This window comes from Oncorhynchus masou, chromosome 26, assembly GCF_036934945.1.
Source record: "Oncorhynchus masou masou isolate Uvic2021 chromosome 26, UVic_Omas_1.1, whole genome shotgun sequence".
Taxonomy (NCBI): Eukaryota; Metazoa; Chordata; class Actinopteri; order Salmoniformes; family Salmonidae; genus Oncorhynchus; species Oncorhynchus masou.
The window spans coordinates 5,112,929-5,139,463 of NC_088237.1; the positions used below are offsets into that span (position 1 = coordinate 5,112,929).

The 26,535-nt window shown below is 44.9% G+C and overlaps 1 protein-coding gene across 3 annotated transcripts in view; it reads left to right on the forward strand.

Annotated features, from left to right (window-relative positions):
- klf8 (Kruppel like factor 8) overlaps positions 1-26,535 on the forward strand; it is a 111,073-nt gene that overhangs the window by 54,280 nt on the left and 30,258 nt on the right. For all 3 annotated transcript variants that reach the window (XM_064938175.1, XM_064938177.1, XM_064938178.1), the window contains exon 2: positions 9,339-9,608. In XM_064938175.1, the coding sequence (XP_064794247.1) occupies positions 9,339-9,608 (270 nt within the window). The remainder of the gene's footprint in view (positions 1-9,338; positions 9,609-26,535) is intronic.

Below are 26,535 nucleotides of genomic sequence, written 5' to 3' on the forward strand. Positions count from 1 at the left end.
AGTGACCATCTAGCAACCTAAGACTAGAGCCTAGAAACCTCCCTCCCTCATCCGCCTGCTGAACATAAGACTAGAGCCTAGAAACCTCCCTCCCTCATCTGCCTGCATGGTAAACAGGACGTTTTGTCTCTTACATGGAAGTTTCTTGATCAGCTACTCTCCACCAGAGGAAGACCGTGTGTGTCCAAGGTGCCCACTACAATTATGCTCCTTATTCATTATGACTGTTAAGCAGAACACACAGAGGTCAGAGTGGCAGACTTCATAGCAGCCACTGAGAGGCAGGACTGAAACTGGAGGAGAGGGGGCAAGGCCAGGTCACTGTGTGTGCACGTGTGTGTGTGTGTGTGTGTGTGTATGTTTGCTGTATATGCGGTGTAATTTATGTGTGTGTGTGTTTGCTATATATGTGGTGTAATTTATGTGTGCGCGTGCGTGCGTGTCTGTGTGTGTGTGTTTTTAAATTATGTGTCTGTCTGTGTTCTCTTCCCCTCAGTCACCTCTTGGCTGTGGTCTTCTATCTGTGTCAGCCGTGTCATCTGTGAGTCGCGATGGTAAACCATATATTGTCTTACCTCATACTGAACAAACATGAAGTCGCGTTAAAGTAGACAGAACATACTGTCATTTCCTTCATTCTGGACCTGTCCCATTTTCCTTACCTCATAGTCAATGGGCATTTTTTAATTGTTTTTTTTTTTATTCCACCTTTATTTACCCAGGTCGGCCAGTTCAGAACAAGTTCTCATTTACAACTGCGACCAGGCCAAGATAAAGCATAGCAGTTCAACACATACAACAACACAGAGTTACACATAAACAAACGTACAGTCAATAATACAGTAGAAAAAACTCTTTATACAGTGTGTGCAAATGTAGTAAGATTAGGGAGGTAAGGCAACAAATAGGCCATAGAGGTGAAATAATTACAATTTATCATTAACACTGTAGTGATAGATGTGCAGATGATGATATGAAGTAGAGATACTGGGGTGCAAAAGAGCAAGAGGGTAAATAACAATATGGGGATGATGTAGTTGGTTGTGCTATTTACAGATGGGGTGTGTACAGGTGCAGCGATCGGTAAGATATAAGTCTCCAGCTTCAGTGATTTTTGCAGTTCGTTCCTGTCATTGGCAGCAGAGAACTGGAAGGGAAGGCGGCCTAAGGAATTGGCTTTGAGGGTGAAGAGTGAAATATACCTGCTGGAGCACGTGCTACGGGTGGATGTTGCTATGGTGACCAGTGAGCTGAGATAAGGGGGGCTTTACCTAGCAAAGACTTTTAGATCACCTGGAGCCAGTGAGTTTGGTGACCAATATGTAGCGAGGGCCAGCCAACGAGAGCATACAGGTCGCAGTGGTGGGTAGTATATGGGGCTTTGGTGACAAAATGGATGGCACTGTGATGGGCCTTGTGTCACTGTGTGCTGTTAAAGCCACAATGGTCCCAGTGACTCCTGTGTCCAATTTTGTGTCCGTGGGATATAGGCGTGTGTGTTCCAGACGACAGGCCACACTGTGCCCACGTGCGGTACCCACAGGGAGGGACACAGCCAGGCAGCCACGAGGTGTGGAGACAGGGGAGGAGAGGGGGAGCAGGAGGGACAGGGGAGGAGAGGAGGGAAGAGCACTGACCCAAATAGTCACTCTGTTCCCCCCTCTCCCTCTCTGTTACACACAGTCTTCCCCTCTCTCACACTCATCATGCTCTCTTTTTCTTCATATTTTTTTCTGCCGCTCATTCCCTCCCTCTATCCCACCCTTGCTGTCCCTTTCACTCCCTGTCCTGTTTCTGTTCCCCTTCCCTCTATCCCCCCCTCTTTCTCTCCCCATGCTCTCTTCCCCCTTCTGCCTTCTACTTTCTCTTCCCCCTCGCTCTGTAACTTCCTGTTGTGGGACAAACAGGGCTGGGGTCCCACCCTGGGGTCCCACCCACCCCACCTTCTCTCTCTCTGTAACTCCCTGTAGTGGGACAAACAGGGCTGGGGTCCCACCCACCCCTCCCTCTCTCTGTAACTTCCTGTAGTGGGACAAACAGGGCTGGGGACCCCTCCCTCTCTCTCTCTGTAACTTCCTGTAGTGGGACAAACAGGACTGGAGTCCCACCCCACCCTCTCCTCCCTCCCTCTCTCTCTGTAACTTCCTGTAGTGGGACAAACAGGGCTGGGGTCCCACCCACCCCTCCCTCTCTCTGTAACTTCCTGTAGTGGGACAAACAGGGCTGGGGACCCCTCCCTCTCTCTCTCTGTAACTTCCTGTAGTGGGACAAACAGGACTGGAGTCCCACCCCACCCTCTCCTCCCTCCCTCTCTCTCTGTAACTTCCTGTAGTGGGACAAACAGGGCTGGGGTCCCACCCACCCCTGGGGTCCCACCCACCCCTCCCTCTCTCTCTCTGTAACTTCCTGTAGTGGGACAAACAGGGCTGGGGTCCCACCCACCCCTTGGGTCCCCACCTCCCTCTCTCTCTCTCTGTAACTTCCTGTAGTGGGACAAACAGGGCTGGGGTCCCAACCACCCCTGTGGTCCCACCCACCCCTCCCTCTCTCTCTCTGTAACTTCCTGTAGTGGGACAAACAGGGCTGGGGACCCCTCCCCTCCCCCTCTCTCTCTGTAACTTCCTGTAGTGGGACAAACAGGACTGGGGTCCCACCCCACCCTCTCATCCATCCCTCTCTCTCTGTTACTTCCTGTAGTGGGACAAACAGGGCTGGGGTCCCACCCACCCCGGGGTCCCACCCACCCCGGGGTCCCACCCACCCCTTGGGTCCCACCCACCCCTTGGGTCCCACCCTCCCCTCCCTCTCTCTCTGTGTAACTTCCTGTAGTGGGACAAACAGGGCTGGGGTCCCACCCCACCCTCTCCTCCCTCCCTCTCTCTCTGTAACTTCCTGTAGTGGGACAAACAGGGCTGGGGTCCCACCCCACCCTCTCCTCCCTCCCTCTCTCTCTGTAACTTCCTGTCGTGGGACAAACAGGGCTGGGGTCCCACCCTCTCCTCCCTCCCTCTCTTCTTGTAGTGGGACAAACAGGGCTGACTCTTTGTGGATCTACTGCTCTCTGTCTGTTGTGGTTAGCTTGCTAGTCAGAGGTGTCACATCACATTGAGCTCACTGCTTACTTTTGTGACTATAGAGGGGTCTCTGTTCCTCTACAATGGTCATTGGGAGAGGACAGCATGAGTGAAGGGGAAGTGGTGTGTGTGGTGGGGGGAGGTGTGTATGTAGTGGGGGGATGGGGTGTCTGTGTAGTGGGGGGATGTGTGTGTGTGTGTGTGTGTGTGTGTGTGTGTGTGTGTGTGTGTGTGTGTGTGTGTGTGTGTGTGTGTGTGTGTGTGTGTGTGGAGCCACACCTAGGCTGATTGGGGGACCACACCTCTGTGAGGAATCTGCTGCAGCTGGGTCACATGTCTGCTCCTCCCTCCTTCCCCACCCCCACACCTAAACATTTCCATATTGCAGCCAACTCATTCTCTCTCAATTCAATTCAATGGGCTTTATTGGCATGGTACACATGTTTACCTTCGGTTGTATTTACAATGGTGTTTGTTCTTCATTGGTTGCCCTTTTCTTGTGGCAACAGGTCACACATCTTGCTGCTGTGATGGAACACTGTGGTATTTCATCTAATAGATATGGGAGTTTATCAAGATTGGATTTGTTTTCAAATTGAAGTCTGTGTAATCGGAGGGAAATGTGCTACAGAGCCTTCAGAAAGTATTCACACCCCTGCAGACAATTCCTATTGGTTGTGTTATTAAATGGGATTAAACTGTGTCATTTATTGCTAGTGATCTGCACAAAATACTCTTGATGTCAAAGTGGGAAAAAAACACTCCTATTCACATCATTATTAGATAAGTATTCAATCCCCTGAATCACTACATGCTAGGAACACATTTGGCAGAGATGACAGCTGTGAGGGTTTCTGGGTAAGTCTCTTAAGAGTGTTCCACATCTGGATTGGGCAACATTTGCCCATTTTATTATTTTCAAAGTTCTTCTTCAAGCACTGTCAAATTGGTTGTTGATCATTGCTAGCTTCCACTAAGCTAACATATGGGATTGTATCGAGATGGTCACATATTGAAGCCCTTATTTTTGTTAGAATCATCTACCTCCATACTTCCATTCATATGTATGGGTTAGCTTCAGATGAGTCCCGTGACACTTGTGTTGGTCGTAGAGCAAAACGGAGAACACCATCTGTTTGTGAGAGTCTCCCCTTTACACAGTGGGGTCTTGTTTTCTGGATGTCTCATGGTCTGACAAACACCTCTGTAGCTCGGCCACCTTCCCCCGCAGATGCGGAAGGCCGACATAGGCGGATGCAGCCAATACAACAACAAAAAAGGTATCTCTAGTTTCAACTGACATTTTGATGGGGATTGTTTTATTATGTTACTCAGATAAATAGACTCTTAAGGATTTTTACGTTTTATTTCTATATATTTTTTGGCACTTTTACCCCTTTTTCTCCCCAATTCTTGTTATCCAATTGGTAATTAAAGTATTGCCCTATCAGCCGCAGCCCTACAGACTAGGGAGAGGTCAAAGGTCAAGAGCCTTGCATCCTCTGAAACACGACCCCGCCAAGCCGCACTGCTTCTTGACACAATGCTTGCTGAACCCGGAAGCCGGCCTTACCAACGTGTCAGAGGAAACACTATCCAGCTGGACATTTTACTACATACTTTGAAGCACGTCTTACCTGGCTTTAAAGTAGCCTCGACAAAATCGAACCAAAAAATGCAGGCAGTTATTGGGAGAGACAAATAAAGTATGACGTCCATCTAACCTGGAAGAAAAAATGATTGTCCTAAAACAAGCAAATGTAGCACTGACCCAATGACAGACCGTGAATATGCACATTTACCGGGGAGATGGCTGATGTACTCTAGTGGTGCCAATAACTTTAGGTTGAGAATTTTCATAATTAAAAGACAGATTGGAGTCTTTTTGTTGTCTTCTATTTACAGCAATAGCCATTTTATTTTCCAAACTGTGTTTCTGAGATTGAATTTTTTTTAATGTTGCGATATACCTGTCTGGGTTTCTCTGCTTTTCACTGGCAGTCAAAACTCAACAATAATCTATTTGGTATGTGCTGCATGCTCTGCCCAAATTGCGGGCCCTTCCAACTGGTGATTTAAATTCACAGCCTTTTTTTGTTTCAGAAGTGTGGCCTGTGTGGCCAAATCATGCTTTCTGATGTGGTACCCTATTTTTAATAATTGTATTTACTTATGTATATAAGCTATTTAGGCTAATTCAGTGTACTTTAGGGAAAGCTTCCCCTAGCCATACAGAAGTGCCACCTATGTGTTGTAACATCTCATGGGTATTCGGTAAGAAGGATGCACGCCGTTGCATGTTCTGTTAAGATGAATTAACATAAAGTAAAAGTGATTTCTGGCATTCTGAGCAGGGGGGTGGACGCTCTAATCCGGTTGCGCAACCGATGCATATGAATCCAGTCCATTTCTTAAATGTCCGGTAAATGAAAATGGTGCCATAATTCCACTTTGACATGATGGGGTATTGTGTGTTGTCCAGTGACTTAATTTAGGTTGTAACTCAACAAAATGTGGAAAATGTGAAGGGGTGTGAATACATTCTGAAGGCACTGTGTGTCTCTAATATGGTCATACGTTTGGCAGGAGGTTAGGAAGTGCACCTCAGTTTTCTCTCGAGAACCAGGTCTGCCTTACGGCAGCCTCTCTCAATAGCAAGGCTATGCTCACCGAGTCTGTATATAGTCAAAGCTTTCCTTCATTTTGGTGAAGGACAGAGGGGGGCGTGACTTTTAAAAAATGGCAGAGTAATAACAAAAATAGAAAATCATGAGCAAGTCAAATGAATGCTTTAGTGAGTCTAGTGTTAACAGAGAGTACACAGTGGCAGAATACCACTGTGACTGACCATTTCCTAAATAAGTCTATATAACATACTGCTGTTAGAATTGTAATGTCATAAACAGAACTGGAGTTATAACCAGTTTTAAGAGGGCATGTCATTTAAAAAAAAAAAGTTTTCCCTCATTGCCCCTCCTCCTCCCGACAGTGGAAGTGGAAGGTGCCGTGCCGAGTTGATAATCACCCTGATAATTTCCTCAACTGAACATAAACTCATTTCACACATATAACAGATGAAATCAATGGAGTCGAGTATGATTGGGGAGAATGGGTGAGTTGATGAGCGAGGGGAGGCGAACGATGCATAATTATGTAATCGCCAGTTGTGAATGAAGAGCATGGTTGGCCATTCCATTGTATTGATACGGCATATTCTAATTCTAATCTCAAAATGGTATGTACCCTATATCAATCCACGCGCCACTGTCTTATCAGTCCACGCGCCACTGTCTTATCAGTCGACTCCTACGCAGTGAGAGTGTCCGGAATTTACAATGGCAAAAAGACCAAGAGGAATGGATACGCATTCTGCTTCAGCACTGCTACAACATCCGAATGAAAACCACTCGGGTGGTGGGGAAGAAATGAATCATGACATCTCTGATGATTATTCTTCTGATTCTTGGGCCTCCATCGTCTCAACCTATACACGCGAGGCCTAAGCGTTAAAAAGCCAGATCGGTGCTCTCTGAGCTGTTGCCCGCGCCACCACCAAAGGAAACGCTGGACATTAGACAGGGATGCCACCGTTTGGATAGAATAAGCCGGTGACAATGCTATGGGTCCGCTATCAGCACTAAAACTGTCACCACGGAGCGAGCAGGCGCTGCATCTCAAGCTAAAGTCAATATCGGCAACGCACTCGTTGTTTATGTGGCATGGACGTACAGCCCACTGTACTGTGGCTGAGGTGCACGGGGAGCCAGGAGACACTGCCTGAGACACTGTTTGTTGACGACCTGGAAGCGTTCGTTTCGATCCTGTGTGTGCGTGGAGCATTCGGTGGAACGCGCGTGTGTATGGAGATTTTCTGCTCAGACACGTGGGATACCGTTCTTTGGGAGAAAAAAAGCATGTCACGGAATCGTTCCAGCGAGATCATGCGTTACCTCCATTTTGATGACAAAGAAACGAGGACGTGGCGCCTGGAAACATACACATTTGCCATGGAATCCGACGGTTGGAACAAGTGCAGACAATACTTGACTATTTGACTGCTGTCATATCGATACTTTTAAATTCATTACAATGCCATTGTTGGTTTTGTGCAGACTTTCATTACTGACGTTTTCTAATTGCTCACCGTGCATCTGGGGTTGGGGTATGTTATTTAGTTGTTATAAAAATAACATTTTCCCGTGTTTTAACACATGCTTTCTGTTTCATGACAAAGGCATCTCACAAAAATAATGTATTGAACACTTCAATGTTGGTGTTTTTTGTTTTGACATGTATCCTACAGTAACATAAACGAATGAACATGCTATTGTGATTTTTGCAATTAATTCCAGTCATTCGCAGCAGAGAACTGGAAGGAAAGGTGGCCTAAGGGGGTGTTAGCTTTGGGGATGACCAGTGAAATATACCGGCTTTAGCGCTTCCTACGGGTTGGTGTTGCTATGGTGACCAGTGAGCTGAGATAAGGCAGGGCTTTACCTAGCAAAGACCTACAGATGACCTGGAGCCAGTGGGTTTGGCGCCAAATATGTAGCGAGGGCCAGCCAACGAGAGCGTACATGTCGCAGCGGTGGGTAGTATATGGGGCTTTGATGACAAAACGGATGGCACTGTGATAGACTGCATCCAATTTGCTGAGTAGACTGTGGGAGGCTATTTTGTAAATGACATTGCATGCAGAATTCTTCAAAAATAAGGTTCATGTACAAAGCAAAACCCCAAGCAGTACATGCAGAGCAGAATTAGGACTATGCCCGCTAATGTTCAAAATCCAGAAAAGAGCTGTTTTTAAGTGCTACAACCACCTGAAAGGAAGCGATGCCCACACATTTCACCACAAAGCCCTCACCTACAGAGAGATGATCCTAGAGAAGAGCCCCCTCAGCAAGCTGTTTCTGGTGCTCTGTTCACAAACAGACCCCACAGAGCCCCAGGACAGCAACACAACCAAATTATGAGAAAACAAAAAGGTAGCTATTTGACACACTGGAAAGAATCAACCAAAAAACAGAGCAAATTGGAATGATATCTGGCCCTAAACAGAGAATCCACAGGGTCAGAATACTTGACCACTGTGACGGACCCAAAATTAAGGAAATCCTTGACTATGGTACAGATTCCGTGACCATGGTCTTGCTGTTGAGAGAGATCACCATAGAGAGAAAACAGGCTATGTGCCCACTGCCCGCAAAATGAGGTTGGAATCTGAGCTACAATTCCTGACCTCCTGCCAAATGTCTGACCATATTAGAGAGACATATTTCCCTCAGATCATACCCACAAAGAATTAGAAAACAAATCAAATATTGATAAACTCCCATATCTGTTAGGCGAAATACAGCAATGTGCCGTCACAGCAGCAAGATTTGTGACCCGTTGCTATGGAAACAGGGCAACCAGTGGAGCACAAACATTGTAAATACAACCCATATTGATCTTCCTCTACTATTCCTATTACAACTATTTGCACATTGTTAAAAACGCTACACAGTTGATAATAGTTTTCTGCATTGTTTATTTCACTTGCTTTGGTCGTGTAATCCAATGTTTCCCATGCCAGTAAAGCCCCCTTGAATTGAATTGAACGAGTGTGTGCGTCGAGATTGTGTGCGTTGAGATTGTGTGTGTCTTTTTCTCTCCACTCCCCTCTGCTTCTAGAGAAGGGTGTGACTGCCTACCAGTGAGAGAGAGGGAGGGGACACAATACTTCTGTTGAGCTGCTTCTCTGTTTCTCTTTTGCTCTCATTCCCTTACTGGCAGGGCTAGGATCAGGCTCTCTCTCTCTCTCTCTACTTCTATGTCTCTTTCTCTTTTCCTCTCACATAGGCCTACCCTTTTATATATTATTTGTCTTTCTGCATAGCACAGTTTCAGAGTAATAGGCCTACCGTTTGAAAGAGGGTAATGCTGGTTTTATTTGTGTGTCATTTCCTATTTTCTTACCTGTCTCTTCTACTCCTCCCCCTGTTCTCACCTCTCCTCTCTTATGGCTTTGTGATCTTTCTCTTTGCCTCTCTCGACCTCTATCTCACCTCTACTGCTTTCACCCAACTCCTCCTCCTCTCATCTCTCTGTGTTGTATCCCTCTGTAGCTATAGTCTGACTGTTCCCCTGATTACTGTGCCTCCCTCTCCCTCTCTGTCGCCGTTCTCTAGATGTGTCTAACATGTCATCTCTTCCAGTGTAACTCTTTCTCTTCTCCGTATGTGCTACTACTGGCTAACAGCCCTCTCTCTCCCTCTGCAGTGCCAGTCGAGTCCTAAGAAGGCCAGCAGTGGTGCCAGCTCCCAGTCCCAACCACATCCAAAGGTGCCCCAACCCAAGAAGGAGCCCCAACCCAAGAAGGAGCCCCAACCCAAGAAGGAGCCCCAACCCAAGAAGGAGCCCCAACCCAAGAAGGAGCCCCAACCCAAGGTTCCCAAGAAGGAACCCAAGACCGAGCCCCAGACCCAGGTGGAAGAAGAAGACATGCCCTCAGTACACATCAAACCAGAACCAGAAGAGGTGGAGTGCACGGTGAGAGGAGGATAGGAATGGGTGAATGAGGTGGGGTAGAGGGACAGTGAGAGGGGGTTAGAGGGGTGGGGAAGACTAGAGAGACACAGGGACACATGGATGAATGGTTGTAGGTGGGTAGGTGTAGAGAGAGGCTGAAAGAAAATAGAGACCGGCTCTGTCTCTGGACTGTTAGAGAGGGTGGAGGAAAAGGTGGGGTGGTGATGACTGGCTGGAGAGGAAAGAGTGAGAGAGAGAAGGGTGGAGAGGGTGTGGACGGTTAGATAAGAAGAGTAAGGGCGGGGGAGGTTGGTGGAGAGAGATGGAGGAGGGGACCTGCAGAGTGGGTGGGGTTCGTTGGGTTAGGACTGTGCAAACTAAGAACAGAAAATTCGGAATAAAATGTTTGGTGTAGGACAGATGATTTGGAATAGGGAATCGTGGCAACTTTAAATCAAATCAAAGTTTATTTGTTGTGTACGCCGAATACTTGAAATGCTTACTTACAGGCCCTAACCAACAGTGCAATTTTTCAGTAAAAAATAGGTATTTGGTGAACAAGAGATAAGTAAAGAAATAAAAACAACAGTAAAAAGACAGTGAATAATAACAGTAGCAAGGCTATATACAGTAGAGAGGCTATATACAGTAGAGGCTACATACAGTAGAGAGGCTACATACAGTAGAGAGGCTACATACAGTAGCGAGGCTATATACAGTAGCGAGGCTATATACAGTAGCGAGGCTATATACAGTAGCGAGGCTATATACAGACACCGGTTAGTCAGGCTGATTGAGGTAGTATGTACATGTAGATATGGTTAAAGTGACTATGCATATATGATGAACAGAGAGTAGCAGTAGCGTAAAAGAGAGTTTGCTGGGTGGCGGGACACAATGCAGATAGCCCGGTTAGCCCATGTGTGGGAGAACTGGTTGGTCGGGCCAATTGAGGTAGTATGTACATGAATGTATAGTTAAAGTGACTATGCATATATGGTAAACAGAGAGTAGCATCAGTGCACTTTATAGGCCTAAGTTACGTTCTATGTGCAACGCCGTGAATGTAGAGAGAGAAGGATGGGGGGGGTTGGGTAAGCAATACAAAGTTACAGAGCGTCTAGAGAGAAATGTGTTGTGTAGAATAGATTCTCTGTCACGTGAAGTAGAGGTAATCATGTTGGCTCTATAGGCCTGTGTTACATTTCTATGTGGTACGTTGTGAATGGAGGGAGGAAGAGTTAGGGGGGAAAGGGAGGGAGGGGATGGGGCGGGGGCTGGGTGGGCCACCATTACATAAGTGCTCTTTAGAGAGGGGTGTGGTTGGGTTGTCGTGTGAGTGTGTGTGTTAGCCCGCACCCTTGTTTGTGTTTGCCCACGCATACATGTTTGCCCGTGCCTGTGAGTGTGTGCACGTCTGTGTGTGTGTGTTGACCACCACTCGTGAGCCGCCCAGCAAAGATTGATCTATGGGTGGGTGGAGGGCCATTTCTGGAGCAGCCGACACTTTTTGGTAACATGGTACCCTCGCCGGTACCCTCGCCGGTCCCACTCCCATTCACAAGGGGGCAAAAGCAAAGTTTTTAAAAATATTTTGTGTTGTATTGGTTTTGCCCCAAACATGACACTTTCTATTCAGGACAGAACGTTAATTGCTTTGCCACAGTTATTGCAGTATTACTTTATTGCCTTGTTGCAAACAGGATGCATGTTTTGGAATATTTTTATTCTGTACAAGCTTCCTTCTTTTCACTCCTTTTCTGTACAGGTTTCCTTCCTCTCCGGCAACTGAGTTAGAAACCACGCCTGTATTTTGTAGTGACTGCGTGTATTGATACACCATCCAAGTGTAATTAATAACTTCACCATGCTCAAAGGGATATTCAATGTGGGTTTTTTTGTGGGGGGTTTATACCCATTTTCCAATAGGCATTGGAAAACCTCCCTGGTCTTTGTGGTTGAATCAGTGTTTGAAATTCACTGCCTAAATGAGGGACCTTTACAGATAATTGTATGTGTGGGTAGTCAGGTAGTCAATCAAAAATCATGTCAAACACTATTATTGGACACAGATTGAGTCCATGCAACTTATTATAATGACTTGGGCTTGTCATGACAAAGGAGTTGAATACTTGTTGACTCACAACATTTCAGCTTTTCATTTTAAATTCACTTGTCAAAGGACATTTATGGACAATTTTTTTTAGACACGTTCTGATTCAAAATGATTCCTCCCATTTCGTGCCTATTGAACACAACCCTGGACCCTGCCAGACTGTCTCACTAGTAACAGCCAGAGCCAGAGGTAATACCAGACTGAACAAGTAAGTAAGTGGGCGATGGCTAGAGACGTAAGAGAAGGAGAGCGAGGGGGGAAGGAAGTAAGGGATGGACAGAGGGAGAGGGAGAACTAAGGGATTCCCCACAACATTAGATTCACTCTCAAGGGAGCCTGGTGTCAGTCTCTGATTTGTCTCACCCTTTCATCTCACACTCACTCTCTCAATGTTGGGTCAGTCGCGGTGGTCAGGTATTCTGCCACTGTGTACTCTCTGTTTAGGGACAAATAGCATTCTAGTTTGCTCTGTTCTTTGGTTAATTATTTTCAATGTGTCAAGCAATTGTCTTTTTTGTTTTCTCATGATTTGGTTGTGTCTAATTGTGTTGCTATCCTGCGGCTCTGTGGGGTCTGTTTGTGTTTATGAACAGAGCCCCAGTACCAGCTTGCTTAGGGGACTCTTCTCCAGGTTAATTTCTCTTTGTTATGGAAGGTTTGGGAATCATTTCCTTTTCGGTGGTTGTAGAAATTAATGTCTCTTTTCTGGATTTTGATCATTAGCGAGCATTGGCCTAATTCTGCTCTGCATGCATTATTTGGTGTTTTACGCTGATACACGGCGGACGTTTTTGCAGAATTCTGCAATGCAGTCTCAATTTGGTGTTTGTCCTATTTTGTGAATTCTTGGCTGGTGAGCGGACCCCAGACCTCACAACCATAAAGGGCAATTTGTTGAATTTTACAGTAGGTTTCTTTTTGTAGCATCAAAGGCCCTTCTTGCTTTGTCTCTCAGATCGTTCACAGCTTGTGGAAGTTGCCTGTGGTTCTGTTTAGGCTGAGGTAGGTATCATTTTTTGTGTGTTCTATGGCTATGGTGTCTAGATGGAATTTGTGTTTCTGGCAGCTGGACCTTTTTGGAACACCATTATTTTTGTATTACTGAGATTCAGGGCCCAGGTCTGACAGATCTGTGCAGAAGATTTAGGTGCTGCTGTAGGCCCTCCTTGGTTGGGGCCATAAGCACCAGATCATCAGCAAACAGTATACTTCAGATTCTGGTAAGCTAATAAGTATGGGTGCTACAGACTGTTCTAGTGCCCTCGCCGATTTGTTGATATACGCGGAGTATACCAAACATTAGGAATATCTTCCTAATACCGCTTAAGTTTTTATGTATTCAATAAAAATCTACAGTTGAATATGTTTCCATCGCAATTTCAACTCTTACTGTCACAAACTGTAATTGTGTCTACTCTGGTATTGGCACCTTAGCGAACAGCTCACAGATGCAGTGCAGATAGGCTGTGTGGTTAGCCTATTCTACATGATGAGATTAGTATGGATAAGGCTGAAAGTATGCGTGTTGGTCAAAAGGTAGCGATCATCATGTCAGCAGAATAAGACTGTTTATTGAAAGGAGCATCAAGCTCATCCCTTTGCACATTCACCACCCTGTGCAGTTCATCATCATTTATTTCATCTGTAGCTTAATAAACTGCATGCTTTCCCGAGTCACCACACACCATGTCTTCGCCGAATCTATTTTTACTTCAATATGATGGTTATTATATCGATATCTGTGCATAAAGGCAATCTCCACCTCCATTTTGCACATAATACATTTTACCGACACAAAAAAATCCTACCACGTCGAACAAACAAATTATCTGTCTGTATTTATAAAATTGTACTGTAACTTCCTGTTTCCATCACAGCTGACGTTTTTTTTATACGGTTTGACTTTACTCAAACCGTATATGAAAACCTGGTTAGTGTCATGGAAAGAGTAGGTGTCCTTAATGTTTTGTACAGTCAGTGTATATGTTGAAGAGGGTGGGGCTCAAGCTGCATATCTCTCTCTCTCGCCTAGGCCCCTAATATCGAGGGAGGCTTCCGCTCTCTGGTAGCCATGGCAACGGGGCTCTGGCGGGAGTTGGAAAGACTGTGTGATGTAGTCTGCTTGCCCACACCCCTCCCTACCCCCTCCTCCACCTCTTCACTGCTACCCCACCCCCTCCCTTGCAACCCTCCGCACAACACATCACTACAGCCAAAGGCACACGCAAACACAAATACACACAGTTAAACTGACACACAAAAATAAATACCTGCTAGCAATACATTCTCATTTGGATTCTCTCTCTCTCTCTCTCTCTCTCTCTCTCACAATCTCTAGCTCTCTCTCACACACACACACACACACACACACACACACACACACACACACGGTTTTCCGTTAAAATAATAAGAACATTTAATAAAATTCCATGTCAAATCATATTGCATGGTAGGAACGTTAGTGTGCAATGAAGTTCTACCATAGTCATACAATAGGTGGCAGCATCTGGAATCTGCTTCGGGCAGGTGAAATGTTGTACCAAAGACTACCTACCGTTAATTCACGTTGACTCTAGTGTTCCTTTCATTTGTTATGTGCATTAGCAACTCACAGCAAAAAAGATACCTAGCCAAGTGATTTCTTCCCCCTACATTCTCTCGGTTTCGCTCCAAGAGCTCCCTCTACACACACGCATGCTGTTCACCCAAGCACCTATTAGGCCTACAGAAATGACTGAAAATCTAACTGATGGGATGCACACAAAAAACTGTTGACAAGCTACATTCCTTGCCAAATCACGCCGACTTTATCACAAATTCAAAATGGGCAGGTCGATTAAAGTAGGGAAGTATGTGTTTCAACCACGAGTTGTAGTTTTGGAATAATAAATGCGTCTCGGCTCTTTTAGGATTTTTAGCTAACTGCAATTTTTTTAAATGGTATTTTTATTTAACTAAGCAAGTCAGTTAAGAATAAATTCTTATTTACAATGACGGCCTATTCTGGCCAAAACCTCACCCGGACGATGCTGGGCCAATTGTGCTCCCAATCACGGCCTGAAATCCAACCAGGGTCTGTAGTGACCCCTATAGCACTGAGATGCAGTGCCTTAGACCGCTGCGCCACTCAGGAGTGGCATTTAGAATAGGTTAAAACCCCCCTAAACCTAGGTAGGTTCCAGACTGAAATATGCAACAAAAAGGCAAATTGCGTATTCGTAAGAATTAATCTAGGGGCCTAGTTTGTTTCATTATTAACAAAAGCCTTCCCACCAATTTTTCCTTTTCTGAAAAATAAAATCCCTGATGATCAGGACTTAGTGGTAGTTTTTTAAATAATTGCATTATGATTTTCCTTGAGTTTTAACATTTAAGGATTTAAACATTTGTCTAACACACACACAGATTACTGTAGTATCGCTAGGATGCAGCTAGCTCTACTTTCTGTCCCTGTTCACCCACAGTCAGTCATGGTGTTGTTGTCCAGGGCGAGTTCGTTCTCCTAACTCAGAGACAGTAACTCCACTTTGGGGTGTGTGCTTGTGTCAAGTTGTGTTGTGTTATTGTTTGTAATAATCGGTAATCTTCAAGACTTTACATTGATGTGTTTGTTTGGGTTTGACTGACGGCTCTTTATTGTGTGTGTTCGTGCCATGCACTTAGATTCTGTGTTTTCAACTGTTGTAACTACAATCAACTGTGGGCTCCACCCTGCTTTAAAGCACAGGTTGTGTGTGTGTGTGTTATTAAAGCCCTGCACAGGAATGAATTTTAATCCCTACCCATGTCTGAGACGTTCAGGCCCTACCCAATTTGCTTCTGCCAAATTTAAGGCAAACCCAAAATCTGAAATAACTTCCTCCTGTAGTATCCATTAGCAGCTTGTCTGTCTTTCGCTCCCTGCGCAGCATGCGCTCTGTGCATAGCTCTGCTTGTGTGAACATCCATAGCAACGCCTCTGCTTTCTTCACTCTAAAGTCTGACAAAACTCAAGGAACATTATTATTTTTGGGAAAATAATCTCTGCTGTGGACTCTGATAATATTCTGGTCATGTTTTTGACGAGGTTGAAGCACTTCTGATAACATGATATATACTACGCAGCAGATCACAAGCAAATGTCTTTGCTTCAAAATGTTAATGATCAAATTAGTGATAGCCGATTTTTTTTATTTTACCTTTATTTAACCAGGCAAGTCAGTTAAGAACAAATTCTTATTTTCAATGACGGCCTAGGAACAGTGGTTTAACTGCCTGTTCAGGGGCAGAATGACAGATTTGTACCTTGTCAGCTTGGGGGTTTGAACTTGCAACCTTCCGGCTACTAGTCCAATGCTCTAACCACTAGGCTACCCTGCCCGAGACCTACCCATATCCTAGTTATTGATGAAAATACTCGGGCCAGGTAGCAGAGCTTGTGTGTGTGTGTGAACTGGTTGCACAAGTGTAGTGTTTGTAACGCAAGATGGAGAGACGGTCTCTTGTCAGAGATCACATTCATTTTAGGAGATTGCAAAATATGACCTTTTTATTCAAGACAGGAGAAACGTATTGTTTCAGGTGATTAAAAAAAACATATATTTTTTAGTTACTTTCCTCTTTCCTAGCAACTCAAGCTAGCCTTCACATAGCAGCCAACGTTAGTTAGCCTACTCATTGCAGCCAACGTTAGTTAGCTTACACATAGCAGCCAACGTTATCTAGCTTACACATAGCAGCCAACGTTAGCTAGCTAACTCATAGCAGCCAACGTTAGCTAGCTAACTCATAGCAGCCAACGTTAGCTAGCTAACTCATAGCAGCCAACGTTAGCTAGCTTACTCATAGCAGCCAACGTTAGCTAGCTTACTCATAGCAGCCAACGTTAGCTAGCTTACTAATAGCAGCCAAAGCTAGCTAGCTTACTCATAACAGCCAACGTTAGCTAGCTAACTCACAGCAGCCAACGTTAGCTAGCTAACTCATAGCAGCCAACGTTAGCTAGCTAACTCATAGCAGCCAACGTTAGCTAGCTAACTCATAGCAGCCAACGTTAGCTAGCTTACTCATAGCAGCCAACGTTAGCTAGCTTACTAATAGCAGCCAAAGCTAGCTAGCTTACTCATAGCAGCCAACGTTAGCTAGCTAACTCATAGCAGCCAAAGTTAGCTAGATTACTCATAGCAGCCAAAGCTAGCTAGCTAACTAATAGCAGCCAACGTTAGCTTGGTAGAAGATTCTATAGCAACACAAACATCATTATCATCAACTATTCGGAGGCTACAGTCATATAATATAACTGGCTTGACATCCAATGTTGTATTATTTAACATTATTGTTAAAATAGTACTCATTTATACAGGGTATGTACGGTCATGAAAATTGTGGAAAAGTTTTAGAAAAGTCATGGAAATCATTTGAATTATTTCTGATAATGTAATTTATTTAGGCACAATTTTCAAATATTTGACAAATTAAACAAAAATCAACATATCAGCCAGGATGGGAATGACACTAGCACATCTGTGTTTGTGTGCATCAGCTGCATGTTTGCGAGGCATGTTTGCTCAAGGAGAGAGACATCACAGCAGCAGGTAGGCATAGCCTATAAAATATGATGGAGAACAGATGAACTAGATAGACAATTAAAATCATATCTTGTATCTTGTACCCTCTAGTTAACTGTTATACTATCTTCCACCGACACTTACTTTTTTCAACAATTCATATGATTAATTTAAACTGTTATTTTTGACAAAAACGATTCACTTCTCCATTGTATTAGTTGGGATTCGGTTCAATCGCGGTGAATCTAATCATGTGAATCAAAATAATACATTTTAAATCATGAACATTGATTTTAGATGTAGCCTTCCCTTTGGATGGTGTTGCTTCACAAACTGTTTTGTAGATAGTACTTCCAGTTGATTTGGACATTGCAACTCTACATACTCGTCAACCTGCAAAGTAAATACATCTAAGATAAACATGACTAACCTAGAAATGGTACATTTCCTAAAAATGTGTGGGCATGCTTCAGCTGAATAAAATGACTTGTAGCCTACCATAGCCATTTGATCTTTGAGATATTGAGTGAGATAATTATTTCAAAAGGCATAAAACGTATTTGGTTGTGATGTTGCAATGTTTTACATCAAGGGTGGTCCACCATCCTCCAGGAGAGCTAATGGATAGCAGGCCTTTATTCCAGTCCCCCTCTAAAAATACATTTTTAGAAATGAGCTGCTCAACCGGACCTTGATAAAACTCTGTCTGATGTGTTTGAGCAGGGCTTGATGAAAAGCCTGCACACCCAGTATTTCTCGAGACTGAGGGTTGACCATGTGTTTTATACAGTTGCCTAACAGGTGTTCAATACTGATCAAAATATAAATGCAACATGTAAAGTGTTGGTCCCAGGTTTCATGAGCTGACATAAAAGATCCCAGAAATGTTCCATTAAAAAAAACATATTTCTCAAAAATGTTTTGCACAAACTCGTATGTGAGAATTTGTTATTTGCCAAGATATTCCATCCACCTGACAGGTGTGGAATATCAAGAAGCTGATTAAACAGCATGATCATTATACAGGTGCAACTTGTGCTGAGAACAATTGCCAGTTTGCAATTGGCATGCTGACTGCAGGAATATCCACCAGAGCTGTTGCCAGAGATTTGAATGTTAATTTCCCTTCCATAAGCTGCCTCCAACATTGTTTTAGATAATTTGGCAGTACGTCCACACAACCTCAGACCATGTGTATGATGTCGTGTGGGCGAGCGATTTGCTGATGTCAACATTGTGAACAGAGTGCCCCATGTTGGCGGTGCGGTTATGGTATGGGCAGGCATAAACTACGGACAGTGAAGACAATTGCATTTTATCAGTGGCAATTTGTATGCACAGAGATACTGTGACGAGATCCTGAGGCCCATTGTAGTGCCATTCATCCACCGCCATCCCCCCCATGTTTCAGCATGATAATGTAGGGCCCCTTTGTCGCAAGGATCTGTACACAATTCCCAAAGCTGAACATGTCCAGCCATTGACGAGGAGTGGGACAACATTCCACAGGCCACAATCAACAGCCTGATCAACTCTATCAACTCTATGCGAAGGAGATGTGTCGTGCTGCTTGAGGCAAATGGTGGTCACACCAGATACCGACTGGTTTTCTGATCCACGCGCCTACCTTTTTTTAAGGTAAAATATCTGTGACCAACAGATGCATATCTGTGTTCCCAGTCATGCATATCATTTCACACCATGTGTTTGAGTAAAATCAACTATATATGTAGGCTACTGAGCTTGTTTGACGCTTTAAGCACCCTGTGATATAATTATTAAGATACACAAATGACTCGAAGGAGCCTCACGAGAAGAAAAAAAGCTGTTGCCGAACCAAGGCTGCTGGCCTTCATAAATTCTGTCATTCCACTCCCGATTTTGGCAGTAATAGGCTACACCAGGGGTCGGCAATCTTTTCCATTTGGAGTGCCAATTTATCTTACCATTTCTACAGATCTGTGTGCCAGTTGTGATTTTCATATGCACATTTTCGTGGAGCACTTTCATTTCTTTTATAATAGTCTTTTCATCTCAAAATTGTTGTCTTGATTAATAAATAAAAAAGTATGTGAAAATGATACAAATTTCTATTGTCATAGCCAACTATGTAAAAATAGCCTACATAAAGGCAACAAATAAAACATTGCAGCCTGCAGGTAGAAAATATCCTGATCAAAATAAATCACATTTGCTATGCATGGACTGTCTGCCAACTATCAGCTTGGTCTATCCTGAGGTTGGTGCTGACAAACTTTGTATCAAATATTTTGGACACTCAGAGTTTCCTGCGCCAGTGATCTCTGGACAGACAGCTGTAGGCTATTTGCACAATGCATAAGAAGTAATCAGGAAGTCCTATTTTCCACCAGATCAGAGCATGACCATGTTTTACCTTTCTCGCAGTGTGGTTATGGAAAGGGAGAGAGCTGGACATATTTTTCAAATAGGCCACATTGAGGAAAGGTTGTCATTCTCAATGTATGTAAAAACAGACCGTGTTTACGAGGTGAAGAAAAAATTACTTTGAGCAGCTTGACATTTGTGGCGGTTAGTTAAGACAATCAGAAGTACTATCAGATTCCCAAATGTGCACATTTACATGCCTACATTTGCACGCAGGCTAGGTAGCCTGGCCTCCTTGCTCGCACACGCTTTTTCAGTTCTACCCACAAACTTTCCATAGGATTGAGGTCAGGGCTTTGTGATGGCCACTACAATACCTTTACTTTGTTGTCCTTAAGCCATTTTGCCACAACTTTGGAAGTATGTTTGGGGTCATTGTCCATTTGGAAGGCTTTAACTTCCTGACTGATGTCTTGAGATGTTGTTTCAATATATCCACATAATTTTCTTACCTCATGATGCCATCTATTTTGTGAAGTGCACCAGTCCCTCCTGCAGCAAAGCACCCCCACAACATGATGCTGCCACCCCCGTGCTTCACGGTTGGGATGTTGTTTTTCGGCTTGCAAGCCTCCCCGTTTTCCTCCAAACATAACGATGGTCATTATGGCCAAACAGTTCTATTTTTGTTTCATCAGACCAGAACACATTTCTCCAAAAAGTACGATCTTTGTCCTCATGTGCAGTTGCAAACCATAGTCTGTTTTTTTTAATGCCGGTTTTGGAGCAGTGGTTTCTTCCTTGCTGAGTGGCCTTTCAGGTTATGTCGATATAGGACTTTTTACTGTGGATATAGATACTTTTGTACCTGTTTCCTCCAGCATCTTCACAAGGTCCTTTGCTGTTGTTCTGGGATTGATTTGCCCTTTTCGCACCCATGTACGTGATGGAGTGCTGCATCAGATGACCTGGCTTCCATAATCATCCGACCTCAACCCAATCGAGATGGTTTGGGATGAGTTGGACTGCAGAGTGAAGGAAAAGCAGCCAACAAGTGCTCAGCATATGTGGAAACTCCTTCAAGACTGTTGGAAAAGCATTCCAGGTGAAGCTGGTTGAGAGAATGCCAAGAGTGTGCAAAGCTGTCATACTTGAGTAAAAGTAAAGATGCCTTTAATAGAAAATATCTCAAGTAAATTCACCCAGTTAGAAACTACTTTAGTGAATGTCTAAAATTATCTGGTTTAAAATGTACTTAATTACAGTGGTGGAAAAAGTAAAACATTTTCTTACTTAAGTAAAAAGTAAATGGTATACATCAAATTCAACCATCTGGCTCAGATTTCTTGTACTTTTAATTTACGGACAGGCAAGGCCATTCTCCAACACAGTATTTGTGTTCAGTGAGTTCGCCAGATCGGAGACAGTAAAGTTGATAACGCATTATACTGATAGGTGCGTGAATTGTCTCATATTACTGTCCTGCCTGAGCTTTCCAAATGTAACAAATTTTGGGTTTCAGAGAAAAAGTTAAAAGTACATATTTTCTTTAGGAATGTAGTAGAGTAAAAGTTGTGACAAATATAAATAGTAAAGTGAAGTACAGGTTCTCCAAAAACTCCTTAAGTAGTATTTCAAAGTCGTTTTACTCTCTCTCTCTCTCTCACTCACCACTGCTATCTAGTTGTCTAGGTAGTACTATACCTGGAACACAACATTGTTGACTCCATCATCATATGGACCTTAACCAGGGCGTATGACCGTACTCTAGTATCTATTTCTCTCTCTCCTCTCTTCTCTCTATCTGGTTGTGAGTAGAAATCCATTAACCCTTTGAGCTGTTGGCTCTATTAAGATTCACCTCAGGCTTTAGGCATGACCTTCAGGGCCATGGCAGAGAGCTATTAACTGGAGACCGATAAGCCTGGAGAGAGTGAGGGGTAGGAAGGGAGAAAGAGAGGGTCACCGAAATTGGGAGAGGTACCATTTGCACTTGCACTCTCTGTCTGCCTCCTTTTCTCTACTCTCTCTTCTCTCTCTCTCTCTCTCTCTCTTGCTTTTCTCTCTCAAACTCACACTCACACACAGACAAAGCATTGTTTCTCTCACCTTGTGACCTATTGATTTCCTCCTTTAGAATAACTTAGTGACTTAGTCAGAGCCTATTGGGGTTCAACCGAGTTGACTGCCAGAGCTATAGGTTCCCTCTCAGCACTCCATTGCAATAACCAACAATGCAATATCAACACCAGCATTGCAGTGCAGTAGCATGAATTAATACTGTATTGTACCATAGGGAAATGTATCTGGCAACAATACAGGCTATTCCTGGCATGCATAACACATCACAAGACATACACCCGTGCAAAGCAAGCCATTCACGTTTAAATGACATCAACTATTCTGCATCTGGTGACCCATTTATATGGCAGAGTTGTTGAATAAAAAGTCAGAGTAAATACCCCTCTCGTCTCTTGCCAACCTTCCAGGGAGTCTGACACAGTTCTGCCACCAATATTGTTCTCTCTGTTACTTCCTTCATTTAATGTGTCGCCATCGTCTTTACCCAATCACGTTGTTAATGGGCCCATACATTCTCTCTCTCTCTCTCTCTCTCTCTCTCTCTCTCTCTCTCTCTCTCTCTCTCTTCATCCTGTAAGTCTCCTCTCCAACTCTCTCATTCTATCGTTCTCTCAATCTCTTTCTCTCCTCCCTTTATCTCTCTGTGGTGATAGTGGGGGCTGCGGTGCGGGGCTGGAGGCTTAGCTTTTATAGAAGTGCACAGAGCTAGATAGAGGTCTATATATAAAGTAGTGCTGGGAGGGCAGCCTACGAGGATAGAGAGCGAGGTGGATCACTCAGAGACCGTACAGGGAGAGCGATGGAGGCTGCAGGGAAAGGATAGATACTTAGCTCAAAGTACAAGGATATAGAGGCAGAGGCTGATGATGGAGGTCAAGTCATTGCTGAGAGAATACAGGGTTAGAGACTGGTAGAAAGTCACTCAGTGTAGAGTACAGAGAGGATACAGGGTTAGAGACTGATAGAAAGTCACTCAGTATAGAGTACAGAGAGGATACAGGGTTAGAGACTGATTGAAAGTCACTCAGTATAAAGAGAGGATACAGGGTTAGAGACTGATAGAAAGTCACTCAGTATAAAGAGAGGATACAGGGTTAGAGACTGATAGAAAGTCACTCAGTATAGAGTACAGAGAGATACTCAGAGATCTCTGAGTGTTCAGTGGTGTAGTAGTAAAAGTAGGTGCAGAGAACACTTCATTGCTGCCCTCCATGTCTTTGTACTTACAGGAGACCTCTCATCTCTGCCTCGCTGAGACAGTACTTCTCCCATTCGCTAGGCCTGTTGCGATCACACTACAGCCCCAGGATCTCCATGGCATTGTCTTCTCTTTGAGACCAAGCCTTCGCTCTGGCACAGACGTCAGTTCAACGTCTCTTCAACGTCATTTCAAAGAAAAAACGTGGAAACAACGTTGATTCAACCAGTGTAACCCCAGTGGTTTGCTTGAGTTAGATGTTATAACCTATTGTTGCCTAACTTCTGACACCACTTTCTGTGTGTGATGTGGCCAACTTTATCTCTCAGTGTTTGTGAGCTCTCCACCGCTCATACAGTCACTGGGTTTGTCCAAAATGGCACCCTATTTCCTGTATGCTGCACTACTTTACACCAGAGCCCTATGCACTATATAGGGCCTGAAAACTCAACTCTGGACCTCAGAGCAAGTTTCACTGCTTTGATAAATTGTTCCCTTCTAATCAGGCACTTATTTAGACACCAGGTGGGTGTAATTAATTAACAGGTTAATTAATTAACAGAAAACCAGCAGGCTTCGGACCTCGTAGGGTAAATGTTGAATTCCCCTGAAATAGGGAATAGGCTGCCATTTGTTGGTGTGTAGTAGGAACAGGGTGTAATTTTTATCTGATTTTCAGGAGCATTGTTTTAAATGTTTTAGCTGAGAATAGTGTCTGTGTATTTGTATTTATTATGGATACCCATTAGCTGCTGTCAAGACCCTTCCTGGGGCCTGGCAAAATTAAGGCAGTTATACAATTTTTACATTATAATACATTCATAACACATTTCACAACACACTAAGTGTGCCCTCTGGCCCCTACTCCAGTACCACATATCTACAACACAAAATCTATGTGTACGTGTGTGTATAGTGCGTATGTTATCATGTGTGTGTGTATGCATGTGTCTGTGCCTAAGTTTGTGTTACTTCACAGTCCCTGCTGTTCCATAAGGTGTTTATCTTTTAAAATCTGATTCCACTGCCTCATCAGTTACTTGATGTGGAATAGAGTTCAATGTAGTCATGGCTCTATGTAGTACTGTGCACCTCCCATAGTCTGTTCTGGACTTTGGGACTGTGAAGAGACCTCTGGTGGCATGTGTTGTGGGGTATGGATGGGTGTTTGAGCTGTGTGCTAATAGTTTAAACAGACAGCTCGGTGCATTCAGCATGTCAACACTTATTACAAACCAAGTAGTGAGGAAGTCAATCTCTCTTCTACTTTGAGCCAGGAGAGAATGACATGTATGTGTCTCAATACGCTTCCAAATGTAGACCATTGTGAAGAGGATATGGGAGAGAGATGGCTAGAAAGAAAGCGAGAGAACGTGATCTGGAGGGAAGGTGTGGGGGACAAACAGACTAGCATGAGAGGATGTGGTGAAAGCAGAGATAGGGAGGGAAAGAGGAGGAGCGGGAGGAAGGGAGTGGAAGCAGAGACAGGGAGGAAGGGAGTGGAAGCAGAGACAGGGAGGGAAAGAAGAGGAGAGGGAGGAAGCAGAGACGGGGAGGAAAAGAGGAGGGGGTGGAAGCAGAGACAGGGAGGGAAATAGGAGGAGAGGGAGGAAGGGAGTGGAAGCAGAGATAGGGAGGGAAAGAGGAGGAAGGGAGTGGAAGCAGAGACGGGGAGGGAAAGAGGAGGAGGAAGGGAGTGGAAGCCGAGACAGGGAGGAAAAGAGGAGGAGAGGGAGGAAGGGAGTGGGTAGGCGTGAAGATAGAATGAGGGGAAAAATTGTCAGCTGATACCTCCCAGTTTCCATGACAACCAGAGGCCTTTCCCACCCACTCTCCTTTTTCTCTCTCCCTCGCTCTCTCTCTCTGCCACCTTGCTCTCTCTCTCTCTGCCACCTTGCTCTCTCTCTCTCTGCCACCTCTCTCTCTCTCTCTCTGCTACCCTCGCTCTCTCTCTCTCTGCTACCCTCGCTCTCTCTCTCTCTGCCACCCTCGCTCTCTCTCTCTCTGCCACCCTCGCTCTCTCTCTCTCTGCCACCCTCGCTCTCTCTCTCTCTGCCACCCTCGCTCTCTCTCACTCTGCCACCCTCGCTCTCTCTCACTCTGCCACCTTTGCCCTCTCTCACTCTGCCACCCTCTCTCACTCTTACTCTGCCACCCTCACTCTCTCTCATTCTGCCACCCTCGCTCTCTCTCACTCTGCCACCCTCGCTCTCTCTCACTCTGCCACCCTCGCTCTCTCTCTCTGCCACCCTCGCTCTCTCTCACTCTGCCACCCTCGCTCTCTCTCTCTGCCACCCTCGCTCTCTCTCACTCTGCCACCCTCGCTCTCTCTCACTCTGCCACCCTCGCTCTCTCTCTCTCTCACTCTGCCACCCTCGCACTCTCTCTCTCTCACTCTGCCACCTTCGCCCTCTCTCACTCTGCCACCTTCGCTCTCTCTCACTCTGCCCCCCCCCCTCTCTCTCTCTCTCTTTCCTTTTCCCAACAACATGTATCCTAACCTCCTATGTTATGTACACTGACTGACCTCCTTCCCTCTCTGGTCCACCTGTGTCCACTCTCTAAGTGTGGTTATGTAGGCTAGGAGAGTTTGGGTAGTGGGTTTAGCCCATCATCCCTATAGCCATCTCTCACTGAATACTGAACCAGACAACCCAAAAGCAGGAATTGTGTGTTTGTCTTGAAATACACTTCAGTAATGATGAACTCATACCCATCATTCATCTCACATGCACTGAGGCTCAGTGTCTGTGTACAGTCACTACCAAACCCCTGCCTTTTCTTCTGCGCATGGTGGTGGTTGTGTCAGCGTGGGCGAGTGTAGGTATGTGCATGCCTGCCCTCCTGGGCTGGGCGTATGCCTAAGCACTGGGTCATGCTCTGCTCCAGGCTGGATAGGGATGTTGTGTTCTGCTCTATGCTTAGTGCCTGTGTCTGAATCCTGGCTCAGGAAGGCCACCAAAAATTCTGAGATTTCCATACCCAACTATAACATTTTCCGTCAAGATAGAACTGCCAAAGGGGGAGGAGTTGCAGTCTACTGCAGAGAGAGCCTGCAAAGTAATGTCATACTTTCCAGGTCCATACCCAAAACAGTTCGAACTACTAATCTTAAAAATTACTCTCTCCAGAAATAAGTCTCTCACTGTTGCCGCCTGCTACCGACCCCCCTCAGCTCCCAGCTGTGCCCTGGACACCATTTGTGAATTGATCACCCCCCATCAAGCTTCAGAGTTTGTTCTGTTAGGTGACCTAAACTGGGTTATGCTTAACACCCCGGCAGTCCTACAATCTAAGCTAGATGCCTTCAATCTCACACAAATCATCAAGGAACCCACCAGATACAACCCTAAATCTGTAAACAAGGGCACCCTCATAGACGTCAACCTGACCAACTGGCCCTCCAAATACACCTCCGCCGTCTTCAACCAGGATCTCAGCGATCACTGACTCATTGCCTGTATTCGCTACGGAGCCGCAGTCAAACGACCACCCCTCATCACTGTCAAACGCTCCCTAAAACACTTCTGTGAGCAGGCCTTTCTAATCGACCTGGCCCGGGTATCCTGGAAGGACATTGACCTCATCCCGTCAGTTGAGGATGCCTGGTCATTCTTTAAAAGTAACTTCCTCACCATTTCAGATAAGCATGCTCCGTTC